This window comes from Zingiber officinale, chromosome 4A (genome assembly GCF_018446385.1).
Source record: "Zingiber officinale cultivar Zhangliang chromosome 4A, Zo_v1.1, whole genome shotgun sequence".
Lineage (NCBI taxonomy): Eukaryota > Viridiplantae > Streptophyta > Magnoliopsida > Zingiberales > Zingiberaceae > Zingiber > Zingiber officinale.
In genome coordinates, this window is record NC_055992.1 from 153661267 (window position 1) to 153676060 (window position 14794).

At 34.6% G+C, this 14794-nt stretch overlaps 1 protein-coding gene across 1 annotated transcript; it reads left to right on the forward strand.

Annotated features, from left to right (window-relative positions):
- The first annotated feature begins 3638 nt into the window (after positions 1-3638).
- LOC121971746 (chloroplastic group IIA intron splicing facilitator CRS1, chloroplastic-like) lies at positions 3639-10208 on the forward strand. Its single transcript, XM_042523161.1, has 8 exons — positions 3639-4502; positions 6513-6987; positions 8086-8216; positions 8599-8949; positions 9032-9188; positions 9363-9652; positions 9727-9786; positions 9891-10208. The coding sequence occupies exons 1-8, from the start codon at positions 3678-3680 to the stop codon at positions 9930-9932; spliced, it is 2331 nt and encodes a 776-aa protein (XP_042379095.1). The 5' UTR covers positions 3639-3677; the 3' UTR covers positions 9933-10208.
- Positions 10209-14794: the final 4586 nt, after the last annotated feature.

Here is a 14794-nt window from a genome sequence, read left to right on the forward strand (position 1 = left end):
AAGAATGAAGGGAATAAATTAGTTCGACCAAAATTCATAACGGAAAAAAAACAACTTTTCGGCAGGTATTTATTTTTTATTTTATCTCTTTAACATTACCATTATGTACCGTATTTAAAAATAAGCATCTTTATGATACTGTTTTTTTAAAAAAAAAAATAAAGAACTAGTATTGATTTTAAGATTTATGAAAAATTAAAATTGTGATAATTTTTAAAATTTTAAAAAATATTTGAAATACAAATTATTATGGTGTTATTATTTAAAATTTAGCAGGTTGTTCTTTAAATATAGTACTATTTACGATCGTAAATAAATCGAGCCGAGTCGAATCGAGTTGAGTTTTAGGATATATGAGCTTAAGGTAATTAAGTTGAATCGAGCTAAAGTTAAAATGAATTAAACTTTTGAAATAAGTATTCAAATTTGATTTGGTTTATTTTTTATGAGTTTAAGCTTGTTTAAACTTGACTTGAGCTTGATTCGTTTAGATATTATCAAGCTCTCAATTTAAGCTTGGCTTGAACTTGGTTCGAGCTTGGTTTGTTTAGATATTATCAAGCTCTCAATTCAAATTTGTTTGATTGTTTGAAACTTTTAGTTATTTAATTGGTTATTGAGCTTGATAATTTAAATTTATTTATTTATTTTATTTTATTATTTATTTAACATATTGAAAAAAAATTATTAATGAATTTAATTCGTGAACAATATTAACGAGCTGAACACATATATATATATATTCAAGCTTGTTTATTTAACTTAACGAATTATTCAAACTTATTTATTTAATTAATTTTTTGTATATTGAACCAACATAAATAAATTTTTATTAAGTCATATACTAAATTTATCCACTAACGCTTGATTTATACTATTGATTCAATAATGGATAGAGAAGTAAATTGAAAAATAAATGTGTATTATGTTTTTATATATTTCTCAATTTGGAGTAGGTCCTTTAGTCAATTGCTCGATAGGGATATGCAATGTTCATCTTAACAAGAAATATATGGAATTGAGAAATCAGATTCTTTTTTTATGATAGTGCATTAATATTCGGGCACGGCAAGGTGCTGTACGACAGGGGATCGATCCTTGATGAGATATTTCATGGAACGCTCCCTAATCTATCTATGGAATTAATTCCCATTTAATCCCTACCCTCCCTAATTATAATTTATTATAAATTGATCTTATAATTTACCTCGTTTCATATAGAGGAGGCTTGAATGAGTAAAATTACCTTTTATTATAATAGAATTAATTTCACTTTATCTTTTTTCCCCTTTCGAGAATTCCATAATTTTTCATAATTTGTCATCTTTGTTTATTGAATTTTATTCATAGCTTTCTTCATGTCGTAGAATCTCATCCGTATTAGCAGTGAGAGAATCGATGCTCTCTTTACACGAAGCTAAGGAGAGGTATAATGCACCTAGGAAAGTAAATCAACTACCTAAGAGAAGAAAAAAAAGAAGCTCGAGCATATTTATCTTTGACTTATCGTCCTAAAAGCTTAGATTATAGCTCCTATTATGCCTCTATCCTTTTATACTACGTTCAAAGAAAAAAAAAACAATGAACTCACGTGTGGACGAGAAGTTTGCGATGGATCGACGTTCAGACAAGAATGAGATTAAAATGAATTTACAATCAACTCAATTCGACTTTAATCTATGTGTTAGTGGTAGTGGGATTGGGGAAGTGATGGATTTATCGATTATTCAATGGGATGGAACCTTCTTAACCATCTTAAAAGTTCAATATTATTTGCCACTTATTAATGTGCTTCATCAACCTTTTTATCCTTACTTTCTTCTTTACTTTGATTTTATTTCACGTGTCTTAATCGAACAAAACTAGTGCTATGAGAATCACAAAACACGTACACTCACACACACTCTCTCTATATATCTAGAGAGAGAGAGATATATACTGGACCCTCCGTGAACATATCCAATGTGGACGACCAAGGGTGGAGCCAACTTTCATGATACCCGGGCTATATTTCTTAATTTTTAAGACAATTTATCCACTATTAGCCCGAGGTCCTATATCACTATCAGTTCAATATTAGCCCCGGCCTTTTTAGCTCATGTAAAATGTAATTTCTAATTCCGTCATTGTGGAGTAAGGGCTTCTCCAATGAACATTATTGTGAAACGTTAATGTCAATGTGATATATTTTTATTATTATTATAGCATTAACACGTTCAATTCTTTAAACGCGTTAATACACAAATTTAATAAAAAAAGTAAAAAATAATATTAATGTGTTCGAATGTTAGAGGTGTTACGGATGCCTTAGATACTACATTTTGGACGCCCCGTGTACCATGGACTCCCGATCACCCACAAATTTTTTTAAAAATTCATATTTCTTTAAAATTTAAATTCTAAAAGCATATATTATACCCTTTGAGCAGATAAAATTTTTTAATTTTAATTTTTTAAATTTAAACATTATAACATAACCTCTGAATTATAAAAATAAAATCTAGTCAATTTAAACTCGGATTAAAATAAATAAATAAATATTATCAGACATCTTAAATATATATTTCGTAAATATTTAATTTTTTTAATTTAAATATTATAATTTAATCCCTAATCTAACTCAGCAGAGATAGGATGAGCATGGTAAGTTAACATATCTATATATATATTTTGACAAGACATTAAAGTGTATTATTCAGGATCTGTTAAGTGACAAGACATTGGAGTCAAAGAAACTGAAAAAACAAATATATATGATAGTAATAATGAACAATGAAGTATTTTAATTAGAAAGCTCTGGAAGCAACAATATACGCTGTATTTCTCCAACTCATGTCCATCAACATTCCAGACCATGTCGTGCCTAACACAATAACAAGTAAACAACTAAGACCCTGGCCCGACCTAAATGCTAAGTCACCGACGTGAATTTGGGCGAGGTGATTAGGGACGAGTAAAATCTTGATTAAATTAATGGAAAAAATTTAATTTGGAAGTTCGGTTATTTTTTTTAAATATAGTTATTTCGATTTATTCCATTCAATTTTAATTTTTAAAATTTAATTTCGATTAAATGAATTAAATGGAATTAATCAGTAGCAGTCGACTTTTCCGACTCCAACTCTGGACTCCGGAATACTCTCAATCCGTGACCTTGATTGTTCAATAGTAATCGATTAAATTATTCTATGTATTTGATTTTAATGATACGGAAGGAGATACATACAGATACATAGGTCATAAGTATATGATAGGATAAATCCTTGCTAGTCACTATTTCAAAATCTAGTAATCATTCATGATTTATTTCTTCCGTGTTGATTCTAGAATGAATTGACGGGAGTATTGGGGGTGAGCGTATTCACCTTTTACTATGATAGTAGGGTAAATCCTAGGTCGTCAGTTCTTAAAAATCGACCCTTGATCATTATGTCAGAAATATCATGCGCCCATCATCTGTGCTACACAATAATGACTTATTTTAATAATAAAATTTGGTCAGGACAGCCAATTGACAGGCCATTGGCATGTCTCGGACTTGATCCGTCTTGAGTTTATCTGATGGGCCGATAGACCCTAAACAGGCCGGCCCATTTGAATGGTATTACGTCACCGAAGCCTTCCAGTCGCTTGGGATCCCGTGGATATTTTCTAGAGTCGACCTCGTTTCGCCGTCGATGATGCTGCCGCCTCCGTCTCCTCATCCTTCCTCCGCTTCGTTCTCCTTCCTCCCGATCCCTTCGCCCTCTCTCCGATCCTTCTCCCTTCACCCTCACCGTCTCCGGCCTCCTCGCCTGCTCGCCTCCGATCATCTCGACGTCCCTTCGCCGGCCAGCGAGAAAGAGAACCGGCCACCCTCCTCTGTGCCTCCATGGATCCTTGCCGACGGAGCTGACTCGCTCAAGATGCCCACCGCTCCGTGGATGTCCTCCCCACTTGTCCTCCCCCGGGACCAAGTTCTGGACCCCTCGAGCCCTCGTAGAAGCGCCAGGAGGAAGCACAAGAACGATGGCCGCGCCAATCGGGACCTCACTGAAAAAGTCAGAGGAGGTCGGAGTCGCTATGCTATGCTCGGAATTATTAGAAACATCAAGAGCCTCCGTGAGCTCCATTCGCTGGAGGCGGATGAGGAGAAACCGACCTCTTCCGGTGTTTCTGGTGGGGCCCAGGTAGTGGATCTCGACATCCCACTTGGGACAGGAGATTCTGGAGGCGGTCGGAGGATTCCGTGGGTTTCCGCGGAGGTGGATAAGCTAGTGTTTAGGAGAGAGAAGAAGGTGAAGGAGATAACGGCGGCGGAATTGGTGCTTGCTCCTGATTTACTCTTTCGACTGCGAGGCGAAGCAAAGAAGATGAAGAAGTGGGTGAAGGCCAAGAAAGCTGGCGTGACGCAAGTGGTGGTGGAGGAGATTCAGCGGGGTTGGAGGAATGATGAGCTTGTCATGGTTAGGATTGTGGAACCCCTCCGGCGAAACATGGACAGAGCTAGGGAAATTGTTGAGGTCAGTGGTGCCTTTCGAGTGTGTTCTAATTCAAGTTTTTCTTTTGTTTTCTCCGTTCATATAGCAATGTGGATCTCTCTACTATGTTACTTTTCTTCATTCTTCCATCCCAATTATTATATTTAATTTTGTAACACACGCTAGATCTAGGAAATGGCAGTGGAAACTTTTCAAAAGGAGCCAACCTTGGATTGGTATTGCATATTTATCTCAAAAGGTAGTTTTGAGGCGGGCACAGATGCAAGGGTTTTGGCCATTTGAATATCTATGCGTAGTCAGTTTTCCAGCGTCAGCCTTCATTATTGAAGAGGAAATGGCTGTCCATTAACTTATGGAGGGATCGTTGGGCAAAATCTACCCCCTTAGCCAACAAATTTCAGGGTCTACATCAGTCTTTTCGACCCAAATGGCTCTCCCCAGGACATAATTTGTGTGACCAGAGTTGCAACTTTATCTCTCTGTGTCTATGGTCCGGTAATTCAATCCCTATCTTGTGACAATGAGTTTCCAGGGACATATAGTTATAAATGCGATTTGTATGGAAGACCTATTATCTAGAACCACATTTATTTCTTGTGCAATTGCAGTTCTCTTCTTGTCAATATTGTGCTAAACACTTATTTCAAGTTGATTGGCTAAGCACTTATTCCAAAAGCAAAGTTGATTGGCTAATCACTTATTTCAAATCCTAAAGTTGTTAGAAAAGTGATCATGGTGGCAAAAGGCGAATACGCTCGCCCCCAGTGCCCCCGTCAACCTGTCCTAGGGTCAACACGAAGAAGGTAAATCACGGGCGGCTACTAGCCTTTGGAATAGTGACTAGCACATAAGGGAGGTATTTACCTCGGCTTTATCGAGATTTGAACCCCAGACCTCATGGTAGCAACACCTCATGCGCTAACATCGTCCCAAGAGGAGATTAGAAAAGTGATCATGTTTATATAAATGATCACCACACTTGTCTGTATTAGACCAACAGGTGTTCAGCCTTCTAGCTTTAACATACCTCCTCATGCCCATCATTTTATTTTAGACAAATAGGATTCTAACCTTAGACTTTTTGTTCTGATACCATGTTAAAATTGATTGGCTAATAACTTTCCTGTAAAGCTTAAGTTGTTAGGAAATGGACCGATTTACATTTATATAAATATTACTTCATTTGTTCATGGGAGACCAATGGGTGTGAAGCCTTCTAACTTAAGAGAATCCTGTAAGCTCATGAGAGTTTTGCTAAGTTTTTCTTAGTTGCATCGTTCCTTTTCTTCCTTTTCCTGTTTCATATCATTACTCCTAATATTGATATTCTGCTTATGTGCCTCTGTTCAAATATATACAGTGATATGTGTGTGTTTGTGTACGTACGCACGTGTTCTATAGGAATCTTATGATAAAATATATCTAGTTCAGAGTAGTTCTTAGTAGATAGAAGAAAATCAAACTGAAGTACACAAGTTGTCTATTCTTTATTTTCTGATCAATTTATTGTTTATACCAATTTATGATTGTCTTTCAGTCTGTCATTTGACACAATGGGAATTTTTCTTGCGTATGAGAAGATGCATTTGTGCTCAACCTTGAAAAAACTTGGCTTTATGTATTCATGTACTAACAAGCAAGCCCAAAAAATTGGTTGGAAGTTAGATTAATAAATAAATTAGATATAAGATGAACATCTGTTAATTTGATTTCAATAATTTCAGACACAATGTGTTAGATTTATCTATGTGCAATCACAAGTTTACTCGAAGTACTAAATTATTAGTCTATCAGATCTACATACTCCTTAACCATCTCTAGCTTCTTTCTGGCATTGTTGTCTATGTCTTCTTAATCATAATATTGATTATGCACCTTTCTGAACTTTTTTATTCTACTATGATTATTATCTTTGTGCTCTGCTTATGATGTGATTTAGTTTGCCAAGTAGGTGGATTCTGACAGTTATTAAGCTGATTTGTTATGTTTGCTGCTTTAACATATATTTAAACTTCTTCATACATTTGACAGACAAAGACTGGAGGTTTGGTTGTATGGATAAAGAGAGATTTCCTAGTTATCTATAGGGGAGAAAAATATGGAATGATTCTTCATACCCCTAGTTGCTATAATGCTGTTGATCAAGTGAATCTTGGCATATTTGACAGTAATCGTGCTATTTTTTCAGTAAATTCTGATGGAATAATGGAGGATATGGAAAATAATATTTATCTAACCAACAAGAATTCTGAAACTCAACATCCAGTTGAAGGATCTCTTTATGAGAGAGAAGCAAATAGATTATTGGATGGATTAGGTCCCCGGTTTATTGATTGGTGGTGGCGAACGCCGATGCCTGTGGATGCTGACCTACTCCCAGAAGTTGTTCCTGGTTTTAGGCCTCCATTCAGGATGCGCCCCCCTGGTATAAGAGTAAAGTTAACAGATGATGAGTTGACCTATCTGCGGAAACTTGCCCGTTCTTTACCCACACATTTTGCTCTTGGTAATTACTTCCTTGTACATTGAGCTTCTTTGTTCTTTATATGTATGTGCTTCATGTCATTCTTGCTCGTTTGACTGCTTTGGTTCAAAATGTTATAAGATTTCTTGAGAAGTAATGGTCAAATGAAATATTCCATGTTTGATTTGTCATCCTTTACAATATATATGGGAGTTTAACCTCCACCATATTTACCTTAACACATTTCTTCAGTAACATAACTCATAGGAATCAGCTTACCTTGTTTTCATGGACCCATTCTAAATTTCTATTATGGTGATTCTTACCTAAGTTTCTGAAAAAATATCTTAGTATTTAATACAAATAATGACAAAACAATTGTACTATTTATAATTAAGTTTCAGTGTTATTCCATATTTAATTTATTATCTTGGACCAAATGGTCATTTTATATTTGATGCATACCATGATACCATCAAGAATTGTAAGAGTTTCTTGTTGACAATATTTATTGTAATTTCAATTTTATTTCTTTTGGACCAAAATATCCTTTATATTCTAAGCATAATAGAACCAAATGTAACAATATAACAATATGGTCAGGAGTCTGAACATCCTTTGTTTTCAATTCATTTAATATAATTCCCAATTACTTTCTTCTTATTGTTAATTTTGTTTTGAACCTAGAAAAAAAAAGGGGCAACCTGGTGCATGAAGCTCCCGCCATGCAGGGTCTTGGGGAAGGATCCATTGTACGCAATCTTATCCCGTTTTTTGCAAGAGGTTGTTTTCAGGATTCAAACTCGTGACCTTTTGGTCATATGGCAACAACTTTACCGTTGCGTCAAGGCTCCCCTTCTGTTTTGGACCTAGAATGGTTATATATATATATATATTTTGCATATCCCTCCACTTTCAACTATATGATAAATATGAAATTATATTTGTATTGCATAAAAATAGGAAAGTGTAAAAACGTGTTCATATAATGTGTAGCGGTAATATTGAAAATTTGGAAATAACTGTTGACTATTCAGAAGATATACCATAACATTGATTCTTTATGAGCATAATTTATATCAAAAAAGAAGTAACAATACCTATTTAACTGTAACATTTGTATATTTCTTCTGTTGAAAGGTAGAAACACAAAACTTCAGGGCTTGGCTTCTTCAATAATAAAGCTTTGGAAGAAAAGCTGCATAGCTAAGATTGCAATCAAAATAGGAATTCAAAATACCAACAATGAGCAAATGTCATTGGAGCTCAAGGCAAGTTTATTGATGTTTTATTGCAAATTCTCTAATATCATTATACTATGAAAATCTCTCAATAATCTTTACAACTTCTAAATGCTAATAACTAGATCTGATAATTGGAACAACAATGCCTCATTGCTAGATATAATCAAATAAATAAGGAATATATTTATTCATTATTTAGATGCCGTTAATTTTTCTTACGAAAGTGCCTAGGTATTTTACATAGGAGTTCAAATTTTGTAATTCCTGAATACCACTACCAAAATCCCATTGATTTTCCTGTTTCCTTCAATGTTAATGATGATCAATGCTATTTAAAGTCTTGTTTTTTGTACATGACTGCAACGTATGGAAGTCATTTATGGATACATCTTTGTGAATAATAATGCAGCGGCTCACTGGTGGAGTTCTTATATTGAGAAACAAGTTCTTTATCATTTTATACAGAGGCAAAGATTTTCTCCCTGATGGAGTCTTTAATCTTATTGAGGAGAGAGAAGCAGAGCTTGATAAGGAACTTCTTGTGGAAGAAGAAGCTCGAGTCAGTTCCACAAACTTGACCCATACAATGGACACCGTATCACTCAGTTCTAACAGTGCTGGTACATGCCTGGAATTTCAAAACATTCAAACAAATCATGTCAGACTTAGCATTAAGAATCATAGATGTCAAGTTCAAATTGAAGCCGAAAAGGAAAAATTGGAGAAGGAACTAAGGCTCAATGAGCGTAGGCTTTTCATTGTGTGTGAGCTAACTTGTAAATTAATTTATACTATCAATGAATTTGATTTTGCTGATCAACATTTTTCTCTCGTTATGATAGCTTAATCAGAAGATTGAGAAATCCAATCAATTGTTGAGCAAGCTTAGTTTGTCATGGTGCCCTTCCGACCAAATTGCAGACCAGGAAATATTGACGGAAGAGGAGAGGCAGGCTTTTCGTAAAATTGGCTTGGCCATGGATGAAGTTATATTGCTAGGTATAAACGATCACACCAACTCAATTGCATATTTTACTAAAATACCGGCCTTAGCAACTCGATTCTGCAATTCTAGAAATTTTCTTATTTCAAAGTTTTTGTAGCTACTGACTGCTGTAATAATGGACAAATAATACTTTTGTATCAAGATTCTAAGTATGTAAAGATCTTCAGGTAGGCGTGGAATCTATAACGGGGTAATTGGAAGTATTCATCAGCATTGGAAACATAGAGAAGTTGTGAAAGTAATTACCAAGCAAAAGGCAAAGTACCACGTTAATTATTCTGCAAGATTGCTTGAAGTGGAGTGTGGTGGGATACTGGTGGCTGTGGAGAAACTCAGAACAAGCCATGCAATAATTATCTACCGTGGAAAGAACTACGCTCGTCCATTGCAGCTGCCCGACAATATTCTGACTAAAAGAGAAGCATTACAAAGATCAATTGAGATCCAGCGTCGTGGAGTAATGATCAGCATTTTCTTCTTTTTTCCTTAGTTATGCATTGTTTTTGATGATTTGTTTCTTTACTTCTACAGTCCTTGAAACATTTCTCACTGCAAAGAGAGAAAGCAATCAGGAAATTAAAACAGAGACTGGTGAGTTCAATGCAATATTGGTTCTCGACTAATGTTTTTTCAGCTCTTTCCTAAATATTGAACAGCTTTACTGACTGAATTTGCTCAATATTGTTACTTTTTAGAGAGATTTAGAGCGGAAGAGCAGTGAAATGACTACTTGTTGAACAAACAATTCTCTGAATTATGATTGCTTATGACCAGTATCCAGGCTCAGACGCTAGAATGTCTTGTACTTTCATTTCGCCAAGGTAAATACCAACATTGATAGACATTTTTTGTATTTAACAGAGTTGGTTCATGTCGCTTCATCAAGGTAAATACTTACATTGATTGATGTGTATATTCAAATTTCTTATTTCGCTGAGTTGGTTCATGTAAATCCTGTTTGACAAACAATTGTTTTTACACTATCATCAATTCAAAATACCTGATTGTGCTAACGTAATGCTGTCAAATGAGTCCACTTGTGGCAGGGCAGGCTAGCCCGTCAAAAATCTGTTATATGGCGGGGTGGGGCGGGCTGCAAAATTCCTAATCCAATTCAAGATGGATTTGGTGGGCTAATCCACTAACCTATCAGAAAAATTAAAAAAATGTTGAAAATTTTAAATTTAGACTACGGATTATGGGTCAAGCCCACAAGCTATTGAGTTTTTCATTTTAATTTTAAATTTTGTAAAAAAAAAAATTAAGGATGTAAAAATAAATCTGATTTGAAAATCTGACCTGAGTCAACACAGAACATATTGGGTTAGTGTTGGAGGTTTTAGGATTAGGGCCAAATCGGGTTGGATTTGAAATCTAATCTGATTTTTTTTTTTTTTTAGTAGGGTTGGGCTCGCGTCAATTAGGGGGTGACTTAAATTATGAATCAGGTCATCCATCAATCTGAACCCACCTTATCCTCTTTTTTTTGTATTTAAAGTTTTAGGGCCAAGTGTTTAGGGAGTTAGCAAGCCAAAATTGATATTTGAGCGGCAGCAACTACAAAACAATCAAGCATCTTAACTTCTGAATCTGCAGTTTCTATACTGACCCTGCCATCTTTGGCAAATTATTTTCTTTTTTTCAGAATCATAATTCATAATAGTGTTGCCAACATCAATTAGTGTCTCTCCAAGATATGATTAACCTCTGCATTCAACACTTAAAAGTAGATTGGTCAATTTCAGAAATCACTATTTGATAGGGGTTCAGGCCTGGATCAAGAAGATTCTTCATTTAGTATTGTAATGGTATATGGTAACAACCTCCCCTTAGGTTGCCTCTGATAGATTCCCATAAATTTTAGCACAAAATAGTTCCAAGTTGATAGATGATGCTCAATTGCTTATCTTTTGCGTATCTGTCTTGCATTCATACTGTCCAACAACATCTATAAATCAGCAACATCAAAAGTTGAAATTCCTACCCAACAGATTTTCTTTAACAATTAACAACACTTAACAAGGAGTGTTTAGACAATGAAACATTTAAACTCTCAAACTTAAATATTTAAATACATAAAATATAATTATCATATTTAAATTAAAATATTATTATGTGTTTTGAATTTATATTTAATTATTTTATTAACAAAAATAAAAGAATAATTTTAAAAAATCAAAATGGGTTGGCTGGCTTGGAATAGATTAAAGTTTATAGGTTTTCGGTTAGGGTGAGTCGGATTTGAATTGAGTATTTTAAAAAATCAAAATGGGTTGGCTGGCTTGGAATAGATTAAAGTTTATAGGTTTTCGGTTAGGGTGAGTCGGATTTGAATTGAGTATTTTAAAAAATAATAATAATAATCTGACTCAATGTATCTGATTTGACACCTTAAAAAAAAATAGAGCCATCTGGTCCATGCTGGTCTTTTTTTTAAAAAAATAACTATTTTATTTTATCTGGATTAAAATTAACACATGTATTTGATTGAATTCTTTTGGCCTAAGAGAAATTCATAAACATCACCATCAGATTTCCAACAAAATAATCTGTTAGAAAACCGAAAGAGATTGAACGTGAAATGTAAGATATCTCTATGGGTTCGTTTAATTTAAGTTATCATGTATAATCTTGATTATGTGATTATCATGCAATCACATAATCAAGATTACGGGGAATAAAACATAACCAAATGTTGTTTGGTTCAACCTAAGTAATGCAATAAAAACTTATTTGTTTGAAGGTTTTAATGAATACCCTAGTTTAATATTTTACCGTATTACCCTCAGTTACAAAACCAATTATACATAATATTATTATTATTATTATTATTTATTTTTTTATTTTTTTTACTTTTTTTTTTCTGTATATTTTTTTACTTTTTAATGTGTTTTTTTATTTTTTAATGTTTTTATATTTTTTATATTATTTATATTTATATTTTTTAATTTTTTACTTTTTTTATTTTAATTTTTATTTATTTATTTTATTTTTAAAATTTTTTATAAATTTTTTATTCTTTTAAAAAAATAAAATGTTTAAAATTTTTAACTTTTTTATTTTTTATTTTTAAAAATTTTTTTTATTTTTTAAATTATTTATTTTTAAAAAAAATTAAAATTTTAAATTTTAAATTTTTTTAAACATTTTTTATTTTTTTACATTTTTTAATTTATTTTACATTTTTTTTTTCTTGTTTTCATGTTTTTTCTTATCGGAGGGTATTTTTGGTAAAAAAAAATTCGTTAATCCCAGAATCAAGAAAAACTTTAGTTTTCTGAGGCTTTCTGATTCCTGGCTGCATGACCCTTTTGCTGACATGTCGGGCATGGAACATTACTTGGGAATTATCGAATACCTAAACCAAATAAGGTTTTTGTTGATAACCTTAAATGGATAACTAAAATTATCAAAAATAACCTCAAATCAAACGCATATGGGATTTCCAAGTTAACCAGAGTTATAGCCAATAGTCGAAAAGTCTTCATCCAGAAATGTCAAATATCGCTTTGAAATTTCTAACCCAATTGTTGACGCCAGGGACTGCTTGGGAAGACTTCAAGAAGTCCACATGCAAAAGAAAATGGTAGAGATCAAATCAGTGGATGATGAACTATGACAAGCTAAACAACTAAACGCCTTCTTTGCCACCACTGCAGTCTGCAGCTAATTCTAACGTGTTTTGGTTGTCCAAATTAGAATAATTTGGCATAAGAAAATCAATATCCGTTTGACTCTTACGTTCATGCACTCTTGACTACTTGCAAACTTAGCTCCTCCTCTCCCGTGATTCTTATACTCTCTCAAGACTGGAGACTCCCTTCACCATGCGGATCCTGCTCTTTCTGCCTGATTATTTCTTTGATGAAGGAAGCACCAACAGCCATTGCCTCCTCTTCCATGTTCGATGATTGCGTTCCTCAAAGATGTAGGAATCACTCGATTCAGTTCCCCTTGTGGCTCCGAGGGCAGCAGCCATCCTTCTGCATGCGGCCTTCCGCGATTTGCCCTTAACTGCACCGACCAAACTTGATCTCTTGCTCTTTCAGTTTCTGATTTTACTTATCTTATCGACAGCATCTCCTCCGACTCGGCTCAAGGTACTCTGGCCGACGGCTCCATGCGTAGCACTTTTCTCGAATTCCTCTTTGGATCTCCATCTTTTTCGTGATAGCTCCTTGATCCTGTCCTAAAATCATGGAAATAGATGAGGATGTGACTTTTGTGTCGACTGGATATATACCTCGCTCCACTCTGCAACGCAAGAAACGTCAGCACCGAGTCAGAAAAAGGATTGACGTTGGTCCTCTGACGCTCAAGTTAATCACTTGAAAGATGGAAGGAAATGGAGCATAAGTAAACACAAGCATGAATAGTAAATACCTTATCCAAAGAAATGTCTTTCAGACCATTCATATACTATTGTGCACATCTTGTCTAAAGACCGACCTCCAAATAGAGTTTTTAAATTTATGGCATTGCATGAAGATTTTGAGAAGATTGTGAAGGACTCATGGGCAGCTCCTATACAAAGAAATACCCAATATGTTCTCAAGGCAAAGTTGTTTCACTTGAAAAGATGTTTGAGGGAGTTAAACAAGAATGACTTTAGGCACATCTCAGAGAAGGCAAGAAAAGCAAAAGAAGAGTTAGAGGAGGTGCAAAGAGGCATTTTAGATGGTGGTCCAACTCCTATAGAGTACACTCATATAAGGAAGAAAGTCAATCTATTAGCCGAAGCGGAGAGATAATTTTACCAACAAAGGGCCAAGAATGTATTACTTGAAGTGTGCAGACCAATGTACAAAGTTTTTTCATGATGTGGTGAAGAGGAACAATAAGAGGAATGCAATCATTACACTCAAGAAACGAAATGGGAAGCAAACCACAAGTATGGGTGAAGTAGTGGAGGAATTTGTTGACTACTTTCATGGCTTACTTGGCCAAAAGGAGATGTGCATATTTTTGGGCAGCAGTGAGATCATGGGAAGGAAGCTAACCTTAGGGCATACTGAGAATTTAAGTAAGTCAGTTATGCTTGAAGAAATAAAAGTCTCTCTACATGATATTGGGTGTCGAAAAGCCCCGGGTCAAAATGGCTACGGTTCGGAATTCTTTACCTCATCTTGGGTATTGTTGGTAATGATTTTATTACAGTTGTGCATGAATTTTTTCAAAGTGGCAAGCTACTGAAGTAATAGAACCACTTCTTAATCTCACTTGTGCTGAAAGGAAATCATGTTGTGGGAGTGGCGACTATAGACCAATCTCATGTTGCAAGGGTGGCGACTATAGACCAATCTCATACTGCAATGTATTCTATAAAGTTATGTAAGTACTCTATGGTAGTTTTAATGTAATCAACCAAGTCAGGTTAAGTCTTGTTATATTTTAATGCCCTGTGTCTAAGTGTATAGGAACTTAGGAGCATAGGAAGTTGAGTGAAAAACACAGCTAGCGAGAAGGACGGCACGGGAGATAGTTGACGGGCTCGGTATGTCCGAGGGATGAGGTGTTACGGAAGAGTACGTTGGTAGATGAGAAGGGAGCGTGTGGTATTTTCGAGGGACGAGAAGCTAGAGCAGAAGCTTGCTCGAGA